Source organism: Natrix helvetica, assembly GCF_964273705.1.
Source record: "Natrix helvetica genome assembly, chromosome: 1".
Classification (NCBI taxonomy): Eukaryota; Metazoa; Chordata; class Lepidosauria; order Squamata; family Natricidae; genus Natrix; species Natrix helvetica.
Window position 1 is genome coordinate 119,096,972 of NC_138548.1, and position 25,344 is coordinate 119,122,315.

General features: G+C 38.4%; 2 protein-coding genes across 3 annotated transcripts; one reads left to right on the forward strand and one right to left on the reverse strand.

The window, feature by feature from the left end:
- Positions 1-14,988: 14,988 nt before the first annotated feature.
- Positions 14,989-17,991, reverse strand: FEN1 (flap structure-specific endonuclease 1). Of its 2 annotated transcripts, none has more exons than XM_081934945.1 (2): positions 17,789-17,991; positions 14,989-16,570 (listed from the first exon to the last, which is right to left on the reverse strand). In XM_081934945.1, the coding sequence occupies exon 2, from the start codon at positions 16,520-16,522 to the stop codon at positions 15,374-15,376; it is 1,149 nt and encodes a 382-aa protein (XP_081791071.1). In that variant the 5' UTR covers positions 16,523-16,570; positions 17,789-17,991; the 3' UTR covers positions 14,989-15,373. The 2 variants fall into 2 exon arrangements, with proteins under 2 accessions (XP_081791071.1, XP_081791072.1); XM_081934946.1 differs by having other exon boundaries at positions 17,781-17,991.
- Positions 17,992-18,103: 112 nt separating this feature from the next.
- TMEM258 (transmembrane protein 258) lies at positions 18,104-25,216 on the forward strand. The gene is made up of 4 exons (XM_081934949.1): positions 18,104-18,256; positions 20,499-20,608; positions 22,045-22,193; positions 25,070-25,216. The coding sequence occupies exons 1-3, from the start codon at positions 18,254-18,256 to the stop codon at positions 22,169-22,171; spliced, it is 240 nt and encodes a 79-aa protein (XP_081791075.1). The 5' UTR covers positions 18,104-18,253; the 3' UTR covers positions 22,172-22,193; positions 25,070-25,216.
- The last annotated feature ends 128 nt before the right edge of the window (positions 25,217-25,344 follow it).

The window sequence follows — 25,344 nt, forward strand, 5'->3', positions numbered from 1 at the left end:
GTGGCTATCAAAGCTGACACCAGCCAGAGCATAGAAAAACTCAAAGAAATGGTGCAAGATGTGAAGAGACTTGGCCCATAGAATCGCTAAAGGTTATGAGCAGATAACATCATCATCATGTCTATGGAGATTCTCAAAGCTTTTCCAAGCTTCTTGGATGAGCGAAACGTCTTCAAAGAAAAAACAGAAAGTCCAGTTGCCTCTTGAAAAAGCATCTTTGGGAATCATCATCATTTTAGGCTCACTTTCAGTCCAGATTTCGAAATCTTCTGATATTCTTCCTGATTGCTAGATCTGTGCAATTTTTTTAGCCAACTGACAATCCATACCATCACTTTATTTCTGAACATTTTGTTTCCATAAATCCATCGTCTACATTTTAAAGTTGTACCAACTTAATTAAATGGATTGATGGAAACAAAATGTTAGTTGCTGTGGTAAGCTTTGGTATGCAAAGTGGCATGTACTTTGTGTTCTGTTAAACTACAGTGTTGCATTGTGCCTTTTGCTGCCAAATTTTTTTGTATTTGTGATTAGTATAATCTGCTTCCAGCTATTCTGCTGTCTGTTTAAAAAGATTTTCCTGATCCAAGGGTGTGAGTTACGACTCCTAATTATTCCCTTGTGTTCGTGTTATTAAATAGTTCAGTTGTAAATGAAGCAATTCTGGACAATATTTAGATAGGCAATATTTATGCACATACCATAGCATACATTGCTGACAGTGGAAAATAGTTCCTGACCATATTTCTTAATAGCATCAGTCTCCTTTTCCTTACATTTAACATTACAATTTCCCTCAACCTTTTCTCATAGTCCCTATATTTCTCTTTTTTTTATTTTAGCATAGAAAATCTGGAAATGTGCTTATTATTTTTTGAGACATAGTTAGAATCAATTGACTGAATTAATTTTTTTCTGTCCTAGAAAAAGTGACTGATTTGAAAATAATGTGGCATGGAACAGGCTCTGTGTTATTATATACTTCATTCATTAAACATGAAACTCAGTCAAATGAACATTCAAAAGCGCATCACAAATACCATTGACTGGTGCTAATGGTTGATACAGGTTGCTGCCAGCGTCCTAGGTATCAACCAAGTACCTTCTTAAGATGTACGATGTTCCAAGTAGTGCAGTTTTTTGCAGTTCCGCTGGTGTTATTGCAGGAAGCGGCAATTTCTTAATGTGTTTTATAAAATTCTTGGACATGGTACCAAGTGCCTCGATGACAATGGGTATCTCTGGTTTTATTAATATTATTCATTAAACATGAAACTCAGTCAACTGATCATTCAAAAACACATCACAAATAGCATCGACTGTTATTATTATTTTAATTGTAGCCTAATCTTTCTATCATAGAGTTAATGGAGGGCACAGAAGTCCTCTTAAATATGCAGGAAATCCAAATAAACTGTCCTCCAAGAGATGGCTGTTCAACTTTCTCTTTAAAAAATGCTTCCTGAGATAGCAAATGCACAATCTCCGGAGTATTTTTGGTCCTTATTTTGCTGGCAGTGGAAAGTAGTTCCTGAACGTATTTCTTATAGCATCAGTCTTCCTTACATTGAACATTACAATTTCCCTCAGCCTTTTCTCATAGTCCCTGAATCATCCTTGTATTTCTCTTCCTTTTTTTTAAAAAAATGTTTGTTTTATTATATAAAATACAAAGAAAAGGAAGTAAAATAGGAAATTAAGGGAAGAAAAAGGAGCGGGGGCAAAGGGGGTGTGAGATACACCCCTTTGTATTGGATTTCTCTTCTAATCCTATATATATTCTAGTAATTTTAAAGAAAATCACAGTTAAAAATCAAAAACATTGCAATTAACATTTCTTTTTGGGGAAAAAATTATTAAGCTATTGTAAACAATGTTATGACATAATGGGTAAAAGATCTAATTCTTATAACACAAAGACTCCATTATTAGCAGATGGGGTACATTTGGAGTGGGTAAGCCAGAAGGCTTTTGATGAAGTCCTGTCCCAAGTCAGGCACACCCATACATCAAGGAGTTTAGTTATAAGACTGATTTGGGATTGTACAACCACAAACTAAGGCAGGCGGAGTAGGTGTGTAAGCACCCACTCAGAGCAACCAAGTGCCAATCCTTAGATGACTTGCATGCACAGAGTTCGTAACATCCAGAGAATCAAGGGAGAAGCAGAAGTTGTAGTCAGGTCATGGTCCAGAAGTCCACAAGTCCAAGCATGGATCATTAGGCAGGCCTGATTCAAAGGATAAGCACAGTTTCTACAAACAATAGGATCCCGAGACAAATGCATACTTCCAGCAAATAAAGCGTTTGTTTCCAGCAACATTGCTGGCAGCAATGATTCTTAGATGTGACTGATGTAACCAATCAAAAAATGACCTTGATGGTGGAGAAGCTGTGCCACATTGTCATGGATTCAGTCTGAAGAAAAGAGCACAACACTGAGGAGAAGAACCATATTTATTGCTTTACAAGAAAGACAAACCCTGAAGAGCAAAGAATTGCTACAGAGGTTGAAGGCTACTACAAGGCGGGAAATCCTAGAGATTTGATTGGCTGGCCAGTCTGGGGAAGCTAGGCAGATCTATGTCAGGGTTCCTAGAACTCATAGAAAGCAAAATGGATCCTTCAGGATAGCAGAGTTGGGGAAGCCCATCATTAAAGGACATGGAAAGTTGAGGTCATCAGCTGATACAGGGTAGAAAGTTTAGTTTCTCTGGATTGCAATTCCCTTGTAAGAGCGGCTCTTAGGCTGTGTTGTGAGCTACTGAGAAGGCTTCTTGGTTTAGATGGGATTGGAGGGGGGCTTTATGTATAAATCATACTGTCCAATTCTGTCAGCCATATTGGTAGAAAACAAATTCAAAACTGATGGTTGATAAGTTTCATTAAGCCAATTTTTAAAGTTAGGGATATGGATATTGTTCTATTGTACACAGCCATTCTTTTTGCCCCAATCAAGGCTTGATATATCCAAAATTCTTCATAGATTGAAAGATTATAGTTTAGGGGGATATCATTTAACAACTATTGACATATTTAACCCTTAAGTACCTTTGAAGGACCTGATTCAGAATAGCAGGGATATCCAACCAATAGAGAATTGCAAGCTCATAATATATGTACCAAAGTTCTTTCAAATTACTACTTCTCCCACATTAAAAAAATGAGCGCCTGAGGGATGCAATAGACCCATGATGGCGAACCTATGGCATGCGCGCCACAGGTGGCACACAGAGCCCTTTTTGCAGGCACGTGAGCTGTCACCCCAGCTTAGCTTAGTCACGCATGTGTGTGTACCTCCCGCGGGCCAGCTGGTTTTCGGGTCTCTGCCGAGCATGTGGGGGGGGCAGGGTGCATGCTGGAGATCCATGTGCATACATGGGTGTGTGTGACACACGCACAGGGGCGCTCGTTCATGCTTGGAGGTCACAGACATGCATGGGAGTCGCAGGCGCATGCGTGGGGACAGGGCACACATGGGTTGCGTGTGCATGCATGGGGGTGGGGTGCACATGGGGGTCACACACGCGGGACGGGTCATGCACCAGGGTGCGCGCATTGCATTATGGGTGTGTGCATGTGCGCTTTTGGCGCTCGGCGTCAAAAAGGTTAGCTATTGCTGCAATAGACTCTCGAGAAGTGGTTCCCCTGCCCCTTGAACTGGCCAGGTTTTAAGTCTAAGAAATAAGCCTACAATTCTTTACAACTTGAACAATTGATGGGTAGTATATGAAAAGTATCTTCCCTTTCCCCTCCCCCCTCCATTTTTCCCCCTCTAACTGAAGATTAGCTTTCAGATAAAGAAGCAAAATGAAAAGATGCTTTATAAGAACAGATTGTTATTTTATGTGTAAAGTTTAAGTATTGCATATACGGCAGGTGTTGCATATATTTCAATTTTCAAAGACACTTAATATACCTGTCCTATTGTTTCAGAATTTCCAGCAATTTACATCTAAAAGTGCAATTAATAATCTTAATGTACACATACATTCCAAGGGATACTTTAGTGAGCAGTGTTCTCAACCTCAGCTTTTGCCAAATTCACTGAATGAGTCAGTGCAGCAGTTTTCATGTAGTAGAAGTTAAAATAGCATGTAGCCACCTGACATCTAACTATTAATCATAATAATATGTGAAATATGGTGTGATGGCAATAAATTTTATTGAACAACATCCAACATACATTGCTGCAACAGATCCCGTAAAAGCAAAAGTTTCCTCATCTTGTTCTGTGCAAAAGGAAAATAAAATGAATGCGTTCACCACCCTCCCCTTCTACGTCTATCAGTGGAACAATTTGCCTCCAGAAGTTGTGGATGCTCCAAAACTGGAAGTTTCAAAGAAGAGATTGGACAACTATTTGTTTAAAATGGTATAGGGTTTCCTGCCTGAGCAGGGGGTTGGACTAGAAGACCTCCAAGGTCCCTTCCAATGCTGTTATGACACAGAGATACAAAGCTTATTTTATTTTATAAGTAATTTTAATTAAACATTTTAGACAACGAAACATAAAACCAAATTCAACATCCATTCTTCCCATTCCTAAAACATCGGTATATCCCATTTTGTTTATCATCTTACATATTTTCCATTTGTTTTCCATTTGTAATTTCCTCTTTATATTTATAATTCCTATAACCTATTTTTTGATTATTTCTGGCAGGACATTATTAGCACCAGGTGCCTTATTAGACTTTAGGGCTCGGATCAACTGGGATATCTCTTCTGGTGTAACAGGGGGCCAGTAAGGAGTTTGGTCCAAACTAGTTTGGCTCTCCTTGGTTACATAGTCAGGGTCTGTATATAGCACCCTAAAATATTCTTCCCGGGCATGAATCAGAACCTGATTAGTTGGGGATAGGGGAGGTTTCCCCAATCCTCTGGTGATGTACCAAAAAAGGGATGTATTTTTTGTCTTGACTGACGTAATTAGTCTATGACAAGACTCCTTCAGAGGCTCACTTTTCTTTTCTTTTAGAAGGGTCTTATATTGTGCTTCCAACTGTTTTAAGTAGTGAGTGTGATCCTCAAAAGGGGCATTTTTACTTTTCCTGTACTCCATATTATATATCCTTTTTAGTTGCACGCAATCTCTATCAAACCATTTTTTATTCTTTGAAAACCGGCCTTTTGGAGTGAGCTAGTGTTTTGTTAATGAGAACCGAATTCAAATTTAAAATTAAAGTTTCAAACCCCTCTAAGTAAGATCCTCCAAACTTATTCCTTAGTAGAGATGTATGTAGCTCTATGGTTTCTGGAACTAATCTCCATTTGGTAACTTCCTTAGTATTTTTCTCATTCCATTTAATTTTTACCTGGGTATTTTGACTCTCTAACCTGGATAGGTAAGCTGTGCCTGCCCTTAGAGATTTCTGGTGTAATGTGAGAGTAAGGAGTATTGCATCATGGTGGCTTTCCAGTCATGAGTCTACCTCCATCTTCTGTAAGAACTTCAGGAGGTCATATGATATTATCCAGTAATCAACTGCGGATTTTCTTCCTGCTCCCTGATAAGTATATTCTGCTGGATAGTCACCCCATGTGGACCCATTAAGGATACAAAGATCCAAATGTACAGTCATCTGTCTTACACACAAACCTGCCCGATTTGCTTTAGGGTCTTTAAATTGTCTGGAATGCAGGGATTCTCCTGTTACATTCTCATCATAGTGGATCTTAAATTGATTAAATAATGATTGATCATATGGTCCCATTCTAGCATTTAAGTCCCCACCCGCTATAATTATTGCTGCTTTGGGGTATTTGTCTGAACAGCCAAGAATAAAATCTTCTATGCTGTCCCAAATCTTGTTGATCACATTATTCTTACTAAGTGGAGGAATATAGATATTAAAAAGCAAAATCTCCACCTGTTTAAATAAGAGTAAGGTAGTCACATCCCATGGCTGGAAAGGTGGCAGTGATACACATTTAAATTGCAAGGATGTATTAACTAATGTCACAATACCCCCTTTAGCTCTCCCCACCCCCACCTTGCTTGGGACAGCCAGGATTGAGTTAACCCAATAACCATCTAACTCAGTGGTTCTCAACCCTCTCAATGCCGCGACCCTTTAATACAGTTCCTCATGTTGTTGTGACCCCAACCATAAAATTATTTTTGTTGCTATTTCATAACTGTAATTTTGCTACTGTTATGAATCGTAATGTAAATATCTGATATGCGGGATGTATTTTCATTATTACAAATTGAACATAATTAAAGCATAGTGATTAATCACAAAAACAATATGTAATTATATATTGTGAAATGGTTTGCTAATGAAAATAATATATATAATATAATATAATCTCTAACCTTGTTACAAAAAGTCCATGAAACATTTCAGTTGGTAACAAAATAAAAATAAAACAGAGAAGAAAGACAGTTTAAAAAATGGGTCAAAGAGAAATACAGTACTAGGTTGGATATCCCCTCCTATTTTTCATCTTGTCCTAACCAGTAGGTTAGGTTATGATTTATCAATTGTTGTTTGTAACTAATAATTGTACTATTATTATGACCTATGACTTATCACTTGCTGTTTATATGTACAGTGAGTTGGTGCACTGGGGACAAATTCCTTGTGTGTCTTATCACACTTCACCAATAAACATTTCTATTTCTATTTCATTCTATTCCTATTTCATTCTATTCTATTCCATCCTATTCCTATTTCATTCCCATTCCATTCCATTCTCCTGTTCCATTCTATTCTAAGCATGGAAGCTTAAAACTAAAAAGATGTAGTGCTTTATTTTTTTTCAAAGCAGCTGCTGAAGATGTTTTGTGACAGCTACCTTTTTTCCCCTCCGCCCCTAAACTCCTGGAATCCTCCCGATCCCAAGTTTTCCAACTACTCATTCATTCATAGATATTGTGGGAAGGAAACGAAGGCAGGCCTCCTTGTGAATGGACAGAGGTTTTTACAGAAAAGGGAAACCTCGAACGTCTGGAGCCAGCTGCTGCAGAGTGCCCGTGTGAACTTCCGAGTCTCCGAGGAGGAGGAGGCTGCGGGACTAAAGGGACATCATCACCACCTTTCCCGCCTCGGTTCTCAGCTCCTTCTTCCCAGCATCCCCTCCCCTCCCTGCTGGGAGACCAACCTCGGCCCGGCCACCTCTCAGGGCACTGCCTTGCCGGCACTCAGGTGCTCCATTCTCCCCCCTCCCCTCCCCTCATCAAGCGCAGCCTTCCGATCTGCCCGCCGGTGCCTCTTGTGTTGCTATTGGCTGGGTGCCGGCTGTCCTCGCACGGTTACTCTTGTCAGGTAGCCCCTCCCTTTCGCAAGGCAGCGCCTGCTGCCGCCCGCCGCCTCCACTCCCCTGGCTCCAAACACTGGCATGCAGGTGTCTCAGTTCCTAAGACCATCAAAAATATGTGTTTTCCGATGGTCTTAGGCGACCCCCAAAGGGGTCGCGACCCACAGGTTAAGAACCGCTGATCTAACTGAATCTCTGTGGAGGCCCAGATTTCCTGTAAGAAGAATTGTGATATATAGTCAAAAAAGTGTTAAGTCTTTTGATGGAACAGACCAACCCGCTATATTCCAGGTTATAAGGGAAAGTGGGTCATCTTTTGCAGCTCATCAGGAAACTTGATTTATACAAAGGGAAGTTGTTTGGTTGTTGCCATGGATTGAGGTGTCATCACGCACAGAATTGGCCTTCTCTAAAAGTAGGGGGGGTCCCATCTAAGTCCAGTGTAGACTCTTGAGGAACTTGTTCAGGGTAAGAGGTTTTAGCACCAGCTAACAGCTTGCCATTCCGATGCCTTTTCTCTGTGTGTAGGGCAAGGAGTTATTAGGTCATACTTCATTCTTTGAGATGGTGCTCTGACATGGGTCGTCTCTCAATTTCTTGGTTTGGTGCTGAAGGTGTCATGGGATATTCACACAGGGATGAGAGCATCTCCATCTCTACTGGGACCTCTAATGGCCCCTTTGGGTTTTGGCTTCTATTTTCCATGATCTTGTGTTCATGCAATCCCTTGTCCTCTGGGGGACAAGTGAGAGGCTCAATTATTGGGGAGGCCAGATCTATAAGCAGCTCTGCTATGTCCATTGTGACCAATAAGGATTGGAGTTTCTATGAAAAATAACAAATCATCTGCAAATGCCTGAGCCTTATATTCCTCATTCTTTATTTTAATTCCCTTTATTTCTTTTTTTTTGTCTTATTCCCTCTAATAATGTTTCTATTGAGAGGATAAAAATTAGAGGTGACAGTGGGCATACCTGTCTTACTCCTTTAGTTATGTTAAAACCATCTGTGCGGTCTCTGTTTACTATCACTCTAGCCGTTTGCTTGATATAAAGCTTATTTTAATCGGGCATTAAGACACATATCTGATTTGAGTTATTGTTTTATTTCATTTGATGCCGTCTGTCCTCAACAACCCTTGCTTCATAACTTTGAGTATTAGCTTTAGCTATGGCATTATCAGAGAAAAACAAAGAATTTAACAAACAGTAGTCTTTTATTTAGTTTATTTTAACAATTTCTGTACTGTTCCTCATTTTAAAAGTTTGAATGACCCTCAAACATTCTAAATAAATAAAATAAATTGGTATAATGCAATATATAATAAAATGGTTTTTAAGATATTCAAGTTATTCTATTTCTAATTTTATTCATAAAATGAAGATTTCTGAAACTTAGCTGAAGTCCTTTTTGGAATCAAAAAGCAGAGCTTTGGGGCAAATTTATTTATAGTTACAAATAGATATGAGAAGGCCGATTCAAAGCATTTGTCCAACAGCCCAATTGTCAACAAAAGAACAATTGAAGCAATGCAAAGAAATGCGATGGAATACGGCTATCAAAGGGTAAAAGAAGACTGGATAGAGATCTGGTTGATAGACTTCAATTTGTGCACCCAATTATAACTTAATCAGTGGAAACCCTCACCTCCAGAAATGGAGTTGTGGGTAGTTCATCACTGGAGGTTTTCAAGAAGAAGACATGTGTCTGGAATGGTATAAGGTCCCTTGCTCGAGCAAGGACCTGGCATTGAAGATTTCCAAGGTTTCCTCCAACGTTCTTATTCTATGTTCTATGCTTTGTGGAGCAGTCTTATCTTCCCCAACCCCATGCATTACCTGGCTGGGTTTGTAACAAAGAAAATGTACATAACTAAATATGGGTGGGTGTAATGCTGTAGGAATTAATTATTCCTATAGTTAGTTAATAACATTTAATAACATCTAATAACATTAATAACAACATTTTAAATAATAGAGAGCCATCACACTGTGTTCTTTTGAGTATTTCTTTATGACCTAGAAAAATCAAGATTGCAACAAGCAAGCAGATCATGAAGTAACCTCCCAAGATGTGGCTGGTTTCCCACTCTCTGGCTCATTCCTAAAGGCTAAACATGCCATCCAGAGACAAGAAAAGAATCCAGGCCAGTAGGCATCATAAATCCAACAAAGCAGATAAGTAAGTGAGAAGTCCTTTATTGCAAACTCTCTGTGGCAATCAGGAGATTAAAATTGCAACAGAAACTGGCCACATTGGCATTCAAGCAGCCTGTCCTGCAACATCAACAGGACATTCAGAAGCAGGTGGTGCAGGACTATTACTGTCATATACTAGAGAAAAAGTAGCTTCAAGAAATCCATCAGAATGCCCATTGTAGACCAATTAGCCTCCTCAACAAGCTCTCTGCAAGACACTTACAGTGGAAATGCCAGGCCTGGTTTGAACAGGAAAACATACTTGAGGGGAGAAGAGCATTTTAGGGAAGGCCAATTCACTATTCATCAGTGCCTTCTACTCTAGCATCTCATTGAAAAATGCTGCTCCTGCAAGACAACCTCTTTGTGCTGTTTCCACAGACTTGCAAATATAAATCTGTTACTATAAACTTATAATAATGATAGTATTAGCAGTCATGACTTTGGTTTCCTAGTCTACCTTGAAGGGCTAACAAATTCCTCTATGATACTGGACACATAGAAACAACAAAAGATGGGCTTCTCCAGTGCCTGTTCTACAGAGATACTCACACTAGCTTCTTTACACCATTACAGCATAAATATCCAAAACACATAAGACAAATGTACTCCACCCCATTACTACATAAATATACAGGGCACATAGGACAATTGTATTGTATCGCATTACAACATAAATAACCAGAACACATAAGACAATTGTACTCCACCCTGTTGTTTTCTGACACCTATCCTGCTGCAACTTTTAATTTTTCCAGGTTCTTTGCAACACTGCTCCAAATATATCGGATAATGATCTGTCTTAAGTGCTCAACTTTGAACTTTTGCCATATTAGAAGGCCATCTTCTCTACACTATTTATGTTCCCATACAGCCATCTAATGTTCCTATTCTTTATTTTAGATTCTATTTTTGTATCTATATATTTAGTTTTTAAGGTATGTATCATTTCTATTTTTTAGATTTTTATATATTTTAGCTTTTTATTTTTACTGAATGATGTATCCTTTGTGCTTTTTAATGACTGTACACCACCTTCCTATGCTGCTCTATGATCATAATAAAATTTCCACTTACCGTATTTTTCAGAGTATAAGACGCCCCCCCCCCCCCCAAAAAAGAGGGTAAAAATCTGGGTGCGTCTTATACACTGAATACAGCATTTTTGGCTTCCCGAAACCCCGCCCTTTTGCATCCCGTTTTTTGCAAAAATGGATCTGCAGAGGGTTTGGGAGGCCTGCAAAGTGCTCCTGGGGGCTAGGGAGGGCAAAAACAAGCAAAAAATGGGCTGGCTTTTTGCTCATTTTCCCTCCAGCCCCCAGGAGCACCCTACAAGCCTCCCAAAGCCTATGCATGCCCAATTCTGTTGCAAAAAACAGGCTGTTTTTTGCTCGTTTTTGCCCGCCCAGTCCCCAGGAGCACTTTGCAGGTCTTTCAAACTCTCTGCATGCCTCATTTTTTGTGAAAAACTTCAGAAGTTTTGGCAGTCCTGCAGAGTATAAAAACTTTTAAAAAACATTTACCTCTTCAAAATCTTGGTGCGTCTTATACTCGGGTGCCTCTTATAGTCCGAAAAATAGATTTATCACATAAAACACAATGTTCAGGACGGTAACACCTCTATATTCCAAGCAGAACTATGCTTTCCGACAAACAATTTAAAAAGCAAAGTATAGCAAATGTAAGAATGATTATTTAAAACATGAAATCACATTAGTTTGGAGAGCTACTGGACCATAGCCTATTATTATGCAAAGATTTCAACTAAAAGATCCGCTAGGCCAGCAGGTTTTTACCAAGTGTTAACATTATGGCACAACATACATATAATGCAAGGGGATAAATTTGAATCTCTTTTGTATACTATTTAGTTTTAAAAGGCATATACAAATATAACCATAATTATAATTGTCCCCTTCTCCTCTAAAACAAATGTGAAAGCCTATCTCAAAGTCATAAAGAGTAAGGAATGTGTTTAAACAGATGCTCCCTGCATTTTCTGAATGTTTATTTAGTGGTCCACGACAGAAGAGTTGAGACCTTGGATGCTATAGTGACAATTAGTTAACTTCTTCTAATTCTAATAGAGCTGGAAAGGAAATTTAAGCTTCTGTAAGACATGGTGGACCATTGAAATTTAATTCATTAATAGGTGATAATATATCGCCCTTCCTTAGCAATTGAGAAAGGGAAGTTGCAAGGAAGCCTTTAATTTCCTCTCTCACATGGAAATGGGAAATGGACACAAATGAAACAGATTTCTGTTGATTCATTCATATAACAATTCATAATTCTCCTTATACTGCTTATATATTTCTTTTTTCTGGGCAGCTAAACACATTTCTACAACGAAGCACTGGAAGACACTCGTTTTTTTAAAAAATGAATTTTCCAAGGAAAATAACGAGGCTACAAGCAGTTCTATGACTGTCAGTCATATTCATCGAGTATTTCTTAAGAGCAACATTTCCCTCCTTTTCTCCTTAAACTTGTAGCATGACCATGATTTTAAACTCTCTGCTGTTTGGAGAATTGATGTCTGATCAATTTAGTTTTGAACTTAACAAAATGCAAGTGTATCTTTTTTTTTTTTGGTATTGAAACTTTCCTACAGTTGATGGTGTAGATTAGCACTCTGATTCATTTTGAGCTATAAGGCGAGTTGACTTTGTGGCTTTTCTTCCAAAAAGATGCCTCAGCCAACTGGCAGAATCTTTTGGCATTCTTAACGTTAGACTAAACCTAAACCTGCTTTACCAACATTAGATTAAACCTAAGCCTGCTTTACCAAAGACCCAGATATTAATATTCATGCTTTCCTGTGGGGGAAGGCCTCTTTTGTGAAAGTATCCACCTCAGTAGGAGAACGGATGTACCATGTTTACCTTAAATGCAGGATTAGTTTTAACTTGGATGTACTGATGGAGATTTGAAGCTTGCCTGGAAAAAAAAAAGGAAGCAAACAGACAGTCCTGAATTGTCGTCAGTCCCCCATTTGGTCTTACAGCTGCTCTATTTTTTTTTTCACATTACCCTGTATGACAATTTCCAACCTGTGTTTTATCCTGGTTTTATTACAAGGGAAAAGCAGACTTAGTAGAACCATATTCATTTTTCCCAAATACAACATGTTATTACTAAGTCAAATAACACAGTTGAAGCAAACCTGAGGCTCTTTTAATTATCTCCTACTAATTTAATCCCATTCCCAACCCAAACCCTTTTTTATGTGGTCAGTACTGTCAGATCTCCATTGCAAAAGAGTTTAGAGATCACAATCAGATCTGATGTTGATTTCTAACTTCAGTGAATACTATAATGTCAGAGCATTCACTGGGATGTCATAATGTACGGTAAGTAGTATTTGTGTTGCAAGTGCAAAATATAATACAGTCCCATGGGTTTGTTGTTCCACTTTCAAGCCACAAATTTCATGTATCCTAAATGTAAATTATAAGTGTGTAATGGATTAACGTAACAAGATAACCAACAAACTTCAATGCTTCCCTAAGGCCTTAGAAACATAGTAAAGCTCCTCCTCCTGTACTTTTGGTAGATGACATTGCTTTACTTATAACTAATTTCCCACTGAGCTTGATTTTCATCTTTCTGGCCAGAAATAGATGTGGGCATTAAGACATTTCTTAATGCCATCATAGATCCCAAGGCAATAGACTTTATCTGGGAGAAAATTACAATATTCAGAAGTGAGGGATCAGAAAATTGGGAGAATGGAACACCATCAACCACAGTTGTCTTCATGCAGAATTAAATGTTCAAAAAACCTATAATTATTATGTCACTTTGTTAAAGACTGGCATTCAATAATTACATTCTTACATCATTCTGCCTTCTCAAGAGAAATGCTCAGTTCAGGGGGATGAAGTGTCTATCTTTTGAAACATAGCTAAGACTTCTGCTTAGATAAAATTAAGTTTCCAACAATTTTTACTTCTAAGGGGCTATTCAACTTTCTGTACGAAATTGTTAATGTTCCACACAAACAAGTATTGTACTTCCCAGCAATTTATATATACTGTAATAGTTGACATTTATAGTCAGTAGTTCCTTCTTTCTGAACAAACCAAAAAAGTGGCTTAGTCTTAGAATATTTTGTACTTTTTTTCAATCAGTGGTTTATTTTTTAAGGAATTTTTTTGGAGGGGAATTATTATATTGTAAACTAGATTTCTCTAGAAGGGAGAACGGCATAGAAATATTGGACTTCTAATGTATTTTAAAGAAATGGCAAGGGACAAGCTCATGATTTACTCCATCAATGGAAGCTGTGTTGAAAGAAGCCTATTGTTGAAGTTCTTGCACTTACAGCTTCAGAACATTGGAGGATTGCAACATGTAAAACACTGCACTATGATGGGCTCCAGTGTGAGCATCACAAGAGAGTGAATGTTTTCTCCAGTTCATCTGCGCCTACTCGCTGTGAGAAGCAAAGAAAGGTCTATTAAAAGTAGACTGAAATCTCTTCAGAAGTAGTAAACCTGTGGTAGAGCTGCCCCATAAATGACAAGACGTATCCTAAGGCAGATCAGCTGGACAAGAAGTACAAGGTGGTATACTTTGCCCTCTTCACTCCATAAAATAATTCTAGGGCCTCTCCAGATTTTGCTTTTTCCAAAATTTATGCTAAATCATAGGTAACCCAAAATGGTTTTGCAATACATCTGGAATATGTGGTTTTTATTGGATTTGAAACAAAACGTTTTCCATTTCATGCATATCTCCTATTAATATAGAATTTCTTTTGCCTCACTGTGCTTTAACACCTGCATATAACCACGAAAACTTTTTTTTTATTTTAGTGGCAAGATTCAAATTAAAACTCTGTCTTGAAATTTTACACTAAATCCTAATTTAAGAAATATCTAATCCTGAAATCCTTAATTCTAATTTTTATCTGAATTCAACCCAAGCCCTTTTTCCATCCAGATAAATGTAAATTTACAATTGTTTTTCAATGGTAAGCAGGTATCTCATGTTTTTTTTAAAAAAACTTATTAAAGTAACAGAGCCATTAAATGCACATTTTGTTTAAGCATAATATAAAACAAGATATAGTAATGAAAAAGATTTATTATATACTTTTAAAAAATTAAAATAGCTTTCTTATTTTTCTAAAACAAAATCCCCCCCCCCCCCAATACAGGGTTAAACGTTATAAATCAAATGCTAAGACCAGTATGAACATTTCAATTGTACTGTAAAGTATATATGAAACTCTCTTAAGGTTCTGACTTCCTTTGACATTTATACCCACTGCCACGTTATCATTACTGCCATTTTTCAACTAGTATTACTTTTTAATCTTCAGATACAATCATCTTTTTAAAGAATTGTTGTCATTGGGGGAAAAAAGTCTTTTGGCCAAAGACAAGCTATAAACAAGGCTGAATGAGAAGTTAATGGATCATCTCTATAGTTGTCCCATCCGACAAGTATATAAGTGAACAGATTATTGAATAGCAACTGTAAAGTGTAAAGCAGATTAACACTATTAACACTATTGCAATCTTATAAAATTTATTTTAATATCTATACACATTTAGTAGGTTGCCAACATGTATTGAAATCTGCAATTCAAAATTAAGTCATTTCATCACACTATCATTAACAATAAAAGATTAACACAATACATGGCATGACTAAGATTTCACAACACTCAAGGTGACATGAGATACTGTAAGCTGTGAGTCCCTAAACAAGAATACTTTGATACCACTGATCAGCAGGTTCCAAACATCTTTTGAATTCAGCAGTATTGTGTTTGTTTCACTTTTTGAGTATCCTAAGTCAATTGTATGTTACAGAAAAGAGCCTGAATTTTCTGCTTAATATATATTTATCCAAGGAAAAGAAGAGTGCTGAAGAATTAGCATTGTTCTAGAACTTTATTTCCCTTTCTTAAATTTTGATGTTGCTGAACCACTACTCTTGGCCTTCTTTTTAGCTGACCCCTTAGGTTCTGACTCCTTACGCTTAGCTGAGGTAATAGAGCCAGTCACTTTGAAAAAATCATCCAGCCGGCCCTGAGTGCTTCCCTGTCGGCTCTTGTTTAATCTCTTGATGCCATTACGAATTCTTTCTTCATTGAATTGCTTCTCTCCACACATGAAGCTAACAAGCCCTTCCTCATCAGGCTCACTCCACTTCAGCTCCACTTCTTCTGGGTTTACAACTTCAGGCTCCAAGAAGAGTTTTTGGGCCTCCTTATGCAGCCAATTCTCAGGCACAGGATACTTCTTAGTATCTAGTTGCTGAATAATCTTTTCAATGTTTTTGTGCTGCCTGATGAGTTCCACTGCACGCTTGGGTCCAATTCCACGGATGCTTTCACAGTAATCACAACCTAGCAATATACACAAGTCCACAAATTCTTGCTGGCTCAAGCTCATATCCTGGAGAATACGGTTTAGATGAAATTCCTGAATGGGCAATTTCTTTGCCTCACTTGCGGTAAGATGTCGCATTAGCACAGGGCTGCCAAAGGTCAAGCAATCCATATCCTCAGTAGCAGCTGCGTAGACCTTGTTTCCTTTCACCAGCGCAGCACAGCTAGCTTCAGCTTCACCAGGGGCATCTACATATGGGATACCCATCATGGTCAGCAGTTTTTTACACTCATCATTGTGCTGTTTAGTCACTTTAACTAGCCTCTTGCTGAACTTCTCTATGTTTTCCTCCTCACCCATCTCTTTGGCCTCTTGCAGCTGCTTTTCTGCTTCAGTCCGCCGCTCAGTACGTTTAGCCAATTCACCTGATTTCAACTGGGGGGGTTTTCCATCAAAGACGTAGACAGGCTTGATGCCATTTTCCACCATGCGGATAGTGCGGTAGAACATTCCCATCAAGTGGCTTGTAGTCTCACCTTCTTCATTCTGCAGCATGTCTGCTCCCTGCCGTACAGCAATTAGGAACTGGTAAATACTCATAGAGGCATCAATGGCCACTCTCCGCCCAAAGTAACTCTTGATGTCATATTCTCGAATGGCAGCAGGAGCTATATCTGCGATCAGCTTGGCCAAACCATGGATTCCCATCTCGACTGGTCAATCAATGAATCTGAGGCAATATAATACAGGGGAAACCTAGGAAGTAAAGTAATAGGTAAATTTTTAAATGACAACAAGCAAGTCTAGACATATTCTTTTCTCAGTGTACTGATAATAAATCTTTTATCAATATCCACAGATCAATCATCTCAAGTGACATTTCAAAGAACTTTAGGAAGAAGTTACATTTCCCTCATGGACTCTGGGTTTGTTTGTTTGTTGTTCCCACTCTTGATTTCATCGCTCTTCTCATTTTCACCCTTCATTTTTATCTATTGCTGTATGTTGTCTTATTTTTAATGCTTTTATTTGTAATCACCCAGACATATTGGGAATCAAGCAGCATACTGATAACTTTATTCCCAAGAAAAATGTAAGTATTTGTAATGGAGTGCATTGTGAAAACTTGAATTGCAGCCAGTTCATGCCAAATGAATGGCTATGGATAGCATAGTCCCGTTTTAAGATAATTTATCTCTAATAAAGGCTATTAGGAATCCTCTTCCAAATGACAAGCAAGTCTAGTAATGGAATAAGACATATTTTTTTCTCCCTGTGTACTGATAATAAATCTTTTATCAATATCACACAGATCAATAAATATAAATATAAATAAATATAAATCCAATAAAAACAAAAACAAGCAATCATCTTAAGTGACATTTCAAAGAACTTTAGGAAAAAGTTACATTTTCCTTATGGTTTCTTTCTTTTTGTTCCCATTCTTTTTTATCCCATCACTCTTCTCATTTACACCCTTCATTTTTCTACTAGCATAGGGTACCACACTAGGAAGCAAAACCTAGATTGTCGTTGGTTAATACTCATGCTCGTCCGAAGGCCCAATGCCTACAGGGCGAATCGGCCTCTGGGAAATTCAGAGTTCGCGCACGTGAAAGCAGACGGGAGAAAGCAGAAGAGATTGGACTGCCATTTGTCAGAAACGGTGTAGGGTCTCCTGCATGAGCTGGGGGTTGGACTAGATGACTCATAAGGTCTCTTCCAACTCTGTTAATCTGTTATTTGAAACACCCAGATGGAGCCAAGCTTGCAGTCGACACCTTTCATTATTGATCCCAAGTACTTAGCCGCCCACGAAGCGGTAAGCCTTTGGCCTCTTGCTAATAATGAGTGGCTCTTCAAACACTCACGTTTTGCAATTCCACCCTCCCGCGCCACACCTGACGTGTCCACAATTAGAAAACCCAGCTGGAATGATAGCAACAACAAAACCAATAACACCCACCACGCTACCTGGCCGAGAGATCTCCTTTTTCGATTTTGTGCACAGGAGCAAAAACAATTGGATTCCGCGCTTTTCCTCTACTACGCACTTCCCCACCCCGAGCGCGCCAGTAGGATCCCACCGCCTCTGTCTGGCACGCCCCTCCGATCGCCACGCGGGAACCACTAAATCGCGTCCCTCTCTCTCTCTCTCCAACCCGGTGCTCCGACACTCCTCTGTCTTCGCGCCTTCTAAATCCCGCGCTCGGAGGTCGCAAGAGACGAGACCGCGCAGTGATCTCTGGGAGATGTGGTTCTGACGACATCTTTGTGCGCTCTCCTACAATTAGAGGGCCAAGCGGACCACAACTCCCAGCAAGCTTTGGCCCGGAGAGACTTACGACAGACAGCGCTCCGGAAACGGAAGGGCGGAGCGAGGATGTCAGGAAAGAACGGACGTGTCTTTCTCTAACGGGAGAAGCCGTCAACGCAGCCATGGTAAGTGGCGGGGAGAGGGACCGTCGGAGGCTGCTTTTCCCATGGCGGCTTTTCCCGGCTGCGGCCCTTGGTGATTGGCGGACCCAGTTCCGCGGCGCCTGTAACCACGAGAAAGCCTTTCAGGGGCACATTTAGACAGATGGTGGTATAACTGCATAGTTTAAACTGGGTTCTCTTATATCTTGGCCTATTTACATTACGATTATAGTTAATATAAGTGTTATCACTTTATAGTTACTGTTATGAGTTCATGCGTTAATATTTACCATGTTTTTTTTTATTCTGGTCTTTGTGTAACTGACATACTCTGTATTCATATACTGTATTCAAAAATGCTTATAAATAAAAATATATGTACATAGATGGATGTTGATGGCCGGTGGCTCTTTTAGCAAAAGACAGAAAGAGGCTCACACACAGAAGCTGGATCTCCCGTGGACCTTGCTTTACATTCCTGTGGAGGAAAGGTTGGGGGTGTATGAAGGCCAAGAGGCTGAAGCTGAGCGCTAGCAGGCTTCAGGATAAGGAAAAGGCAGGGAGAGGTCGTTGTAGGGGCATCAATTGATCATGATTTGTTGTGGTTATCTCTCTATATATATATCCCTCCACCCACCATCTATCTATCTATCTATCTATCTATCTATCTATCTATCTATCTATCTATCTATCTATCTATCTATCTATCATCTATCTATCTATCTATCTATCTATCTATCTATCTATCATCTATCTATCACCTATTATCTTCTATCTATATCTATCATCTATCTATCATCTGCCTCCCTATCCATCTATCATCTATTTATCCGCATTTTTAAATATATAATAACGTACCTAATTCTCCTACCTCCTATTATCCCCACAACAACAACCCTATGAGGTAGATTGGGCTGAGAATGACTGGGCCAAAGCCACACAGCCGACTTTCATGTCTAGAAGTGGGAAGCCCAACTCTCACAGTCTCCTGGTTTCTGAAGCCTGCTAGCGCTCAGGTTCAGCTTCTTGGCCTTCATACACCCCCAGCCCTCCCTCCACAGGAATGTAAAGCAAGGTCCATGGGAGGTCCAGCTTCTGTGTGTGAGCCGCTTTTTGTCTTTTGCCAAAATAGCCATCGGCCATGAACATCCATCTATGTCAGGGGTGTCCAAACTTTTTGCAAGGAGGGCCAGATTTGGTGAGGTGAAAATGTGTGGGGCCGATCATTCAGCCTGACATTCTTTGAACCCTTAACATTAAATGCGAATTAACTACCATATTTTTCGGAGTATAAGACGCACCAAGATTTTGGAGAGGCAAATTTAAAAAATAAGTTTTTGTACTCTCCCAAATATGGCCCATTTTTCACGAAAATGGGCCTTTTTTTTTAAAGGGCATGAATAGCCTTTAAGAGGCTTCTAGAGTGCTCCTGGGGGCTAGGGGGAGCAAAATTTATGCCCTCCACAGCCCCCAGGAGCACTCTGAAAACCTCCTAAAGGCTATGCGCAGCCATTTTGGTGAAGGGGGCAACTTTGGGAGGCAAAAAATGCTGTATTCAGTGTATAAGATGCACCCAGATTTTTAGCCTCTTTTTTGAGGGGAAAAAGATGCATCTTTATACTTCGAAAAATATGGTATTTTATGAAAGACTAAACAAATAACTCTAGTGGGGAGAAGAGGCTGCGGGCCGCTTGAAATTTGAAAAAGGGCCACATTTGGCCCCCGGGCCGCACTTTGGGCATGCCTAATCTATGTATATATATATTTATTTATAAGCATTTTTGAACACAGTGTATGAATACAGAGTATGTCAGTTACACAAAGATGAGAATAAAAAAGACATGATAAATATTAACACATGAACTCATAACAGTAACTATAATGTGATAACACTTACATTAACTATAATTGTAATGTTAATAGGCCAAGTTATAAGAAAACCCTGTTTAAACTATTTGGTTTTACCAACATCCATCTAAAGGGCCTCCTGAAAGGCATTCTCATGGTTACAGGCACCCCGGAACTTCGGGCCGCCAATCACCAAGGACCGCAGCTGGGAAAAGTCGCGGCTTCACTGGCTCTCACTGTTGTGTCCATCCTTCTCAACATCCATGAGGGGGAGGGGGAAAGGGAAACAGTTCCTTTGCCTCATGCTGTAGTTCTTTCAATAAGGTATATATATTAAAAAATAGTAGTTACATCTCCATAGTCTTAGATTCTTTTTCTTGTCTCACTTCCCACCCACCTCTTTTTTTCTTTATTTCAGGAGCTTGAAACAATGAGCAGATACACCAGTCCGGTGAATCCGGCTGTGTTTCCACATCTCACTGTGGTGCTCCTGGCCATTGGCATGTTCTTCACAGCTTGGTTCTTTGTGTATCCTTACTATTGCAGAGATCTATTTTGGTTATTTGCAAATATATAAGATGGTCAGCAGTCCTGTGGAGAGTACCATACCTTTATTTAGTTTAACTGCTTACTGAAAAAAATCTGGATATATTTTTGCTCTTGACCAGCGGTCTCCAAACCTGGCAATTTTAAGACTTGGGGACTTCAGTTCCCAAAATTCCGGAGCCAGCATGACTAGCTGAGGAATTCTGGGATTTGAAGTCCACAAGTCTTAAATTTGCCAAGTTTGAAGACCCCTGTTCTTGACAAATGCAGTAAAAACAAAAAAAGTCTTTAAGGCAGGTGTATCAGCTGGCCACTCCCGTGGCCCTGTGGTAATTAGCCTGCGGCCCAGTAGTGGGCCATGCTCCACAGGTTGGCAGCCACTATTCTACAGGTATGTCATGTTCCACTCACAGTAAGTTCTTAACACTGGATTTCCATCAACTGTTACACCAGGTGATATAATCCTGAAATGAAGAACATTTGAGATAATTTTCAGAAGGCAGAATATCATGCAGAATAATTTGATAATTTCATAGCATCACTCGGAAAGTCACAACTCTTAACTATAATATATACCAGGACTCAGGGATACTCTCCTCTTGCCTAAAGTTGGTGATCATGATTCCATCATTAGAAAAGCACTTAGATAAAAATGAAATTCATTGAAATTTCTGGTTTGCCAGAAAGCTACTAGATGACTCAATATTAGGATCTCATAAATGAAGGCCACATGTTTTCTTGTTCTTTTAAGCACAGAAATATGATTATTACTTTTGCTGAACATATTTTATAGCACCATAACATACTTTTCTGTCAGGAGCGGACATAATTGCCAAAAGACAAAAAAATATTTCATACAGTTTGAAACAACAAACATAACATTCAGGATTTGTGTCACATGCTCAGTTTAAAATTGTATTACAAGGATTATTATGAAACGTCATTAGAAATGTGATTGTTTCTCAAGGGTTGGAAAGCAATTAGTAGTAAAAAAAAACATCTTAACTAAGAAAATTAATGAACATTTAAACTTAGATGATGAGAATTGTGAAATTTTGATAAAGAAAACATGACTTTATCAAATGCATGTGAGATAGCATTGGTGTGAGAAATATTTCTTAACAGCTCTGTTACTCAATGATTACCATAATAATTGAGGCTGGGAATAGTTGCTAAACTGCTTCTGTTCCTTCCATTCTGTTTAACTTAAGTGAAGAAAGTGATTAATTAGTCTCTTCTTTTTTTGGCAAGGAAAGGATTGTCTGCTTAATTTCTGTATTATGAGCTATGTTAAAGATAGGTGATCTATACAGTCAGTTGTCATTCCATTATGTATAAGATACAAGTGTTTTTTTTCCAATTTACATTGATACCTTTTCTGTAAACCTGTCTGGTTATGCCTTTAATAATTATCTCAGTTATGAAGTGACATCCACCAAGTATACCCGGGACATTTACAAAGAATTACTCATCTCTCTAGTAGCATCACTCTTCATGGGCTTTGGAGTTCTCTTCTTATTGCTGTGGGTTGGAATCTATGTGTGACCGTAGTTTGGAGCTATTTCAGGTGAGACTTGTTAAATGTTATGCTGGGGCCTTTTCACAATAAGGATCTAATTAGTGTATAGAACAAACTGAGATGAAACTTTTAAAAAGCATATTTAAAGATACAAGGTAAATACAAATAGTCCTCAATTTACAACCAGTCATTTAGCGATCATTTGAAATTACAACAACACTAACAAAGTGATTTATGACTGGTCCTCATATTTACGACCATCAGTCATATCAAAATTGTCAAGCAGCATGTATTTATGACAGTTGCAGCATCCCGAGGTTACGTATATCATCCCAATTTGCGATAAGTCAATGGGGGAAGTCAATGATTCACTTAACCCAAGTGATTCACTTAACAACTCTGATGTAAAACCATGTAAGACACACTTAAATTTGCGTAGCAATAGAAATTATGGTCCCAGTTGTGATTGTAAAGTCATAAGGACCACCTGTAATGCTAAACATGTTCCAGCAGACTAAGATGAACTGAAATACAGGGACAAACTAAAGAAATTTCAGCATCCAAAAATAAGTATCAAGACCAGTCCTTTACTTTTTATCTAGCCATGGTCTCCTGAGTTTTCAAAAACTTAATTTTGAATAGATATTTGTAGGCTTACACTGTTAGTATGAGAATATTAAATTTCAAATTAACTATAAGAAAACTTGAAATATTCAAAAACAACCTAACAATATACATTATTTTCAACTGGGTTACATTTTAAATGAAATAAAAGCAAAATGAATATTGTTAATAAAACTTTTAACATAAATGCTGGTATGTATATATTTTAGAAGCATCCATTAGAAACAACATACAGCTCTTTAGAAATAGCACTTATTCCACAGATACATATATATATTAATTAAACAAAAACAAGTTTTAAAATGCTTTTGCAGAAGATATCAGTATATTACAAAAGAATTCGCTTCACTGAAAAGTGTGTGTAGTCAATTCATAGAATCGAAATTTGAAAGCAGCTCAGTGCAGGATCTGCTAAACCATTTGGAAGATTGCTACTGGGACTCTGGGTGAAGAGGAATACAGTATACCTCTTCCAGAGACAGCCTATTCCACTGACAGCTCTTTAGCATCAGGAACTGTCTCAGATGTGGCCAGTGGCTTTCAGTTGTTGATTTCTATGGAACTGAACATTCACATTTTCCACCAGCAAGTTTTAACCAATTGCTAGATTTCCATGCCTGAATAGGAATAGGAAACTAATAAAATAAGGCTGGATTGTTGAGAAAAAGAAGGAAGATGTTGCTATTTTTGTCCTTTCACAACATCCACCTCATCAGCATACATTTTGTTTCCAAGCTCTGGGTTGCTGGAGTTGAAGTTCCCTTGCCTGTAAATTTCCAAACTTTTGTTTCCTACAACCTGTGCGTGCTTGCCAGATTCTGACAGGACAAGCCTGTTTCATTTGCAGTCATAGTTACCATACATTTTTATCAAATATGCTGAGAGCTAAGTAGGTTCATTGAATGTATTTCAAATGGAGACTAGATAATCATCTGTCTTGCGTGCCTTAATTAGATTCCTGCACAACAGAGGATAGCTTAGGTGTTTAGTGGCCCATTCCAACATGAAGACAATAACTTTATTATATGTTGTTATTTGGTCAAATATTATGCTTTTCTAAGCCAAGAATTCATGTAGTATATATGTACAGTTTGCATGTCCTTAGCTATTGAGTCACATAGATTGAATCGATCTAACGTTAAAAAAAAAGGAATGAAAAGTTACAAGATCAACCATTCACAATAGAAACACTATATTGTTATCTGGGTATTTATTAATGTACTACCTGACTTTTGAAGCTTTGATCCCATGTTATTTGTCTTGCTTTGAATACACTGCGTGCACAATTATTAAGTCAAGTTGTATAGTTGAGGATTAATTTTATTATTGAACAACTACAGTGCTCTTGGTCAATCCAGAATGTTAATAAATGTCAAACTTGAATATTTAAGAAAGTAAAAGCTTTCTTAGATGTGTGTACAATTATTAGGCAACTATTAGTGTGCAGAATTATTATGCAACTAAATGGAAAACGAACATTTTTCCATCTCATTATATTTTCATCTGTTAAAGTAAAAATAATAAAACACCTAAAAATTTACAAATAAATATTCTTGACATTTGAAAAAAAATCAGGGACCAACCCTTCTTTTCAGTAACAGTCATAAGCCTTCCATTCATGGAGTCTGTCAGTTTTGCGATCTGTTGACGATCATCTTTTTGTGCAGCAGCAGCAGCAACCACAGCCTCCCAGACACTGTTCAGAGAGGTGTGCTGTTTTCTTTCACTGTAAATCTCCCATTTAAGAAGGGCATTCCAGGTAGGTTGCAGTTCTGGAATATGACAACATTAGAGGATAATGGGTTCCTGGTAGCTTCATGTTTCATTCTTCTCAAATCTTTGGCAATCGATGTGCATCTTTTCCCCCCAACGCGTTTCTTGCGATCCTGTTGACTATTTGCAGCAAAACATTGGATGGTTTTTCTGATCATGCCCCAATATCTTAGCAATTTCAAGCATGCCGCATTTCTATGAAAAATGTTTTACAATTTTTGACTTTTCAGAGTCAGTTAAATCTCTTTTTTGCCTGAGGAAAAGAAGCTGTTTAATAATTATGCACACCTTGATATAGGGTGTTGATCTCAGGCCACTCTCTCCCACATTACACAAACACACATCACCTGATATGCTTATATCCAATAAGTATTCAGATTTATACAGCTTGGAAGTGAAAAATATGCATAAAATTATATGGTCAAAATACTCATTTGCCTAATAATTGTGAACACAGTGTAGTGACATGGAAAGCAATAAGGGACAGCTTTAAAGAAATAATATCCAATTGTTTTTCTCCATTTCAGGTTCCAGAAGCCTTTCTGCACCTCCTTTTTACTTTTTTATTGAACAGTGTGGCTTATCACAGTTCTGGACTATAATTCTTAACATGTGAGAATTCTAACATCAGATCAATAAAGCTGAATCTGTGATAAGCTGAATGTTGTGCTATACTCTGAGGTATTGGGGTTTTTTTTGCTATCCATTTATTTGTCACTGGCTGGTCAATCACACTTAGCCTTGGGTTTGTATATATTCTCAGTAGGAGAAATAGATCTCTCTCCCTAGGAGTGCATAGTAG

Coding starts and splice junctions, on each gene's coding strand:
- FEN1 (XM_081934945.1), bottom strand. CDS start 16,522: ATGGGAATCCATGGTTTGGCCAAGCTGATCGCAGATATAGCTCCTGCT.
- TMEM258 (XM_081934949.1), top strand. Junction 20,609..22,044: donor TTCACAGCTTGGTTCTTTGT/GTATCCTTACTA, acceptor TAATTATCTCAG/TTATGAAGTGACATCCACCA.